Source organism: Sphaerodactylus townsendi, unplaced genomic scaffold, assembly GCF_021028975.2.
Source record: "Sphaerodactylus townsendi isolate TG3544 unplaced genomic scaffold, MPM_Stown_v2.3 scaffold_886, whole genome shotgun sequence".
Taxonomy (NCBI): Eukaryota; Metazoa; Chordata; class Lepidosauria; order Squamata; family Sphaerodactylidae; genus Sphaerodactylus; species Sphaerodactylus townsendi.
The window spans coordinates 6819-11963 of NW_025951118.1; the positions used below are offsets into that span (position 1 = coordinate 6819).

At 51.4% G+C, this 5145-nt stretch overlaps 1 protein-coding gene across 1 annotated transcript; it reads left to right on the top strand.

Moving 5' to 3' along the window:
* Positions 1-521: 521 nt before the first annotated feature.
* On the top strand, positions 522-4780 carry LOC125425594 (thymus-specific serine protease-like; the record flags this gene model as incomplete). Its single annotated transcript, XM_048483166.1, has 3 exons — positions 522-599; positions 2091-2138; positions 4511-4780. Coding segments are annotated over 3 exons (396 nt in total), but the record flags the coding sequence as incomplete, so codon positions are not given.
* Positions 4781-5145: the final 365 nt, after the last annotated feature.

The window sequence follows — 5145 nt, forward strand, 5'->3', positions numbered from 1 at the left end:
AAACCTGTATATAAGTTATACCTTTTGTGACTGTTAAAGGGAAACTGAAAGGAAAAAAAACCCTTTGCTATTTATAATGTCTGTAGAATAAACTCCAAAGTTCTGTTTAGCTTATGTCTGCTTCTGGGCGGTGGCCTTTTATAACCTAACTTATACAAAATGGGAACTAGCGTGACTCGAAATCTCTTAAGAAAGAAATCAGTAGGAGGAAGTAGTTAATTATTCAGGGGACTTTTTCACTCCTCTCCTATACAGAGGGAGAAGGGGAACTTCTTACAAGGGACTCCAGGTTGGATGCTAAACAGAGTTTTGGCCCACCTTGAAGGCCTCCCAAATTGGATGCCAATTAGGATCTTGGCCCACCTCGAAGGGCTCCAGGTTGGATGCCAGTTCTTCCTGTTTCGGCCGTTGCTGGTGGTGGAAACAGCCGCATAGGGCAGCATTGACACTTTGCTGTGACCTCCATGCAGAAAAACCAGCTCGCCCCTGGTTTATAACTTTCTTTCTTTCCTTTCCCCCAGTTTCCTCATCTTGTCTTTGCTGCTGTTGCCTCTTCGGCTCCCGTCCGAGCCCAGCTGAATTTCAAAGGCTACAACAAGGTGAGGCCTTGCCAAGAACGCAAAAGCCATCTGCTGCAGCTAGGCAAGCAAGTTGCTGGGCTGGAAACGCAAGCAGCTTTTCCAAACAACTTTATTTGACCCTTGGTGGGTGACCTGACCCTGCTAGACACAGATCCAGTGTTGGTGATACGTTGGCCTAATACCTAAGGGAAAAAAAATATTTTCAAGGTGTAAAAAGAAAAGCCCAGCTGGTTTTGTGTAATTTATTTATTTTGGGTATCTTGGCCAACCTCGAAGGGCTCCAAGTTGGATGTCCTGTTTCTGCCGCTGCTAGTGCCGGAAACAGGAACAGCTGCTGGGGCAACTCTGACAACTTTTTCCATGCAGAAAAACTTTGGGCTGAATCGGGCCCACTCATCCTAGAGCAGTGTTCCCCAACATCAGGGGTCTGCAGCCTGCGGCTCTCCAGATGTTCATGGACTACAAATCCCATCAGCCCCTGCCAGCATCATGCCAACATGGTGCCTGTGGGCATCACACCTCCCACAAGTACTTCCCTAGGTGTTTGCTGAGCTTTTCAGAAAGTGGGCAAGGTCATTGTAAGGCAGGTGTCCGGCCTGTTGGCCTCTTCCCAGTAACCAGACTCGGGGACCACAGAATCAGTTTATTGAAACAGGGTAACGGACTGACCACACTCCAGCTTTGCTGGGTCTGGGATTCAAACGCTTGCGCCGAGAGCTAAAACCCTGCACTATGACCCCTCCACCAGCTCCGTATCAAACACAAACAGCTTCTCTTTCCCAGCTCGTGCCAGGCCCTCGAAGTCAGTCCCAATAAGGGTCCAGGTGCCACTCAGAGAAAGGAAACTGTTACTCCAAGCAGTAAGCTAACTGGAGTGCAAAGCAAAATAAGCAAGGAAAAATGCACAAGATTCAAGTTCTCCCACGTTCTTCCGACCTCCCCTTAGGTTACCTCATGACAAGGCCAAGTGGGGTTCCTGACAGCAGGGCCTTTTTACTGGCTGCCCCCATTCAAATGGAAGGATTTTCCACAGGATGACTGGAAACCACCAGACACGTAGCTGCAGTGGGGAAGAGGGGGTGCCGTGCCCCGGGCATGCGGCATTGTGGTCACGTCGGGAGTGGAAAATGGCTCCCACACTCCTCCCCCTTCCCCTCTTGCTCCATCTCCCCCTGTGCCCCCCCCCCACTCACAATTAGAGCAGCTGGCTGAAATAGTAGCCTGGTGGGAACTACACTCCCCAGGAGATGTTGCGAGCCCGCCCCCCCTCGAGAGGTCTCTGCAGGAGTTGGCGCTCATAAGGTCTTCTGGGAAGTATCTACATATCTAATTATAATCCCAGTGTCATCTAAAATAGAAAATTCGGAGATCAATCAGATCACTTGGGGGGCGGGGTGGTAAATTTAAGCTATCTAAGTATGAGCCAGTGGTCAGATTCAGTGTAATGCAGTTTTGTGAGCTTCCATAACGTTCCTTATCCCTGTGTTTCATTTGTTCCTGGTTCTCTAGGTTGTCACTGAAAGCCTGTTGAATCCAGTGGTTGGTGGTTCCAAAGAGGTCTGTGTTTAATAACAAACGCCTGTGGGGTTGGGCTGTTTACCTGGGTAGTACGGGTGCTCACTCCAGGATAGGGAATTCCTGGAGATTTGTCAGTGGAGCCTTGGAGAGGGCTGGTTTTTGGGAAAGGAGGAACTTCCACAAGGTATCTATATATCTAATTCTCACACATGTTTCCTGCCTGCGGATATTTAAATCTGCAGATAGGGAGCACTGATCTCTGTGATAATTCTTGGAGATTTCCAGGCCTCACCTGGAGGGTGGCAAGCCTGCTGCCCCCTGGATGGGCACATGCAGGGCAGGAAGTCAGGTCTCTGTATGTTCACTGGGGCCCTGGAACAAACCCATCTCCTTTTCTACCCCCTTCCAAATCTGTAATATGGAAGTTTATAGCAGTGGCCTACTTCTAGCATTCTTAAAAGAGAAGGCTTGCAAGGTACTATATAGATCAGGGGTCTGCAACCTGCGGGCTCTCCAGATGTTCATGGACTACAACTCCCATCAGCCCCTGCCACCAGATGTTCATGGACTACAACTCCCATCAGCCCCTGCCAATTGGCCATGGTGGCAGGGGCTGCTGGGAATTGTAGTCCATGAACATCTGGAGAGCCGCAGGTTGCAGACCCCTGATATAGATCTTGCTGTTACAAACCACAGATTCTCCAGTCATTTCCTGTAAACGCTGGTTCCCACCCAACACTCTGATCTACTAGATCTGGGGTTGCCAATGTTGGGTTGGAAAATTCCTGGAGATTTGTGGGGGGGGCTTGGGGAGGGTAGAGTCTGTCCGTGAGGTGTAGGACCACAGAGTCCATACTCCAAAGTAGCCCATTTCCTCCACGGATCTGACGACTTGAGATTAATTGTAAGTTGGGAGATCTCCAGCCCCCACCTGGAAATTGGCATCCTTACAGTGGAGATATGTCTTTGACCAATTATGCACTTGAGGTCTGCCTCGCATTAAGCGCACAGTCCCCTCGGGTTGGATTCTCAATTCTGCACTTGTTTCTGCACTCCGGGAGTCACCCCTCTTTCAGATCAGAGAAGCTCCGTGGCATCAGAGACCAGGCAAAGTGCCACTTTTTTGTTCCCTTTGCCGGGAAGGCCAAAGGATCTGTGACACCTCTGTGGGGCTTTCCAGCTCCTTCCCACCTTCCCCTGCCACACGAGAGCTTTTCCAACCAGGATCGAAAGAGCTGTTTAAAAACAAACAAACATTTTCACCATGCAGGGCTATTGATCAATGCAACAGACCTGTGAAACTGACATGATCTAGTGCAGGGGTAGGGAACCTTTAGCACTCAAAGAGCCATTTGGACCCGTTTTCCACGGGAAAAGAAAACACTTGGAGCCGCAAATAATTTTTGACATTTAAAATAAAGATAACACTGTATATATTGGTTTTTTTTACCTTTTACTCCGCTTATTCTGAGAAGCGCATGGATGCGTCCGCCCTGCTGCCTGCAGGGCGGGCAAGGATGGGGCCAGCAGCTCGGTCTTGCCGGCCGCCGGGAAAGCGCCTGCCCCGCTCCAACGGGGCGGGCGAGAGGGGAAGCCCGCGGTGCGGCCCAGCCGGTCACGGGCAATTGGTGCACCGGCCCTGCTGCCTGCAGGGCGGGCAAGGATGGGGCCGGTGGCTCGGCTCGTGGAGCCGCAGTGCAAGGGCAGAAGAGCCGCAGGTTCCCTACCCCTGATCTAGTGCATTATTGATAGACTCAAGCTGGTACCACCAAAAAAAAGTGGCAGGCTACCTCCCCAGAGGTTTTCTGTTTGCAAAGGAAGCCTCCTGCTGCGAGCCGTCCCCAGCCGCACCGATCTGATCTGCCGTTTTGCCCACCTGCTGCTTCCTCTTCGTGTCCATGCGAACAGAAAACCACGGGAAAACCACACTGCGAAACAAACAGCCACACCACAACCACTGAGGGCACAAAAGGCCTTAGCTTCCAGGCGCCCCTCTGCCAAAATCCAGTTGCCTTCCCAGCAAATAGACTCCACTCTAGAACTGCAGTGCTAGAGGGAACCCAGGAATCCCGGTCAGTTTTTGTGGAACTCTTATCTGAGGAAACCGGGGATGTCCCACTGATTCCATTTCTTCATATAAGATATCAGAAGTCTCTGATTCTTACCCTAGAACAGGGGTCTGCAACCTGCAGCTCTCCAGATGTTCATGGACTACAATTCCCATCCGCCAATTGGCCATGCTGGCAGGGGCTGATGGGAATTGTAGTCCACGAACATCTGGAGAGCCACAGGTTGCAGACCCCTGCCCTAGAAGCTCTTGTGGAGATTATGAATAAGGAACCCATACTCCTGCTCTGAACACTAGATCGTACATCCTTCCGTGGAAGTGACTCTTTGTTTTCCCTGTGCAGTGTCGTGACGCTGTGGCGGAGGCCTTCTCCACCGTGGACAGCTTGATACACGCCAAGCAGCTGGAGAAGCTAGCTAAGGATTTCCGCTCCTGCGGGGCTCTGAAGGGGACCAGTGACCTCATTGAGATGGTCAGCAACCTTGCCGACATCTTTATGGGTGCCGTGCAGTACAACGACGAAGGTGGCCAGTGGGCCATTGTGGCCAATCTGTGTAGGATCATGACCAACCGTACGGACTCCCCTTATCAGAGACTTACGGTTATCAACAACGTAAGAGCACGCTGGAGCAGGCGAACGACTTTCCTGCGGGTCCCTGGTTTTATTTTGGGGGATGGGGGATGTCTCATTGATCCTGTAGGCATAATCCCTCTTTTGGAGCAGCAGTGGCGTAGGAGGTTAAGAGCTCGTGTATCTAATCTGGAGGAACCGGGTTTGATTCCCAGCTCTGCCGCCTGAGCTGTGGAGGCTTATCTGGGGAGTTCAGATGAGCCCGTACACTCCCACACACGCCAGCTGGGTGACCTTGGGCTAGTCACAGCTTCTCGGAGCTCTCTCAGCCCCACCTACTTCACAGGGTGTTTGTTGTGAGGGGGGAAGGGCAAGGAGATTGTCAGCCCCTTTTCTCTCCTGCAGGA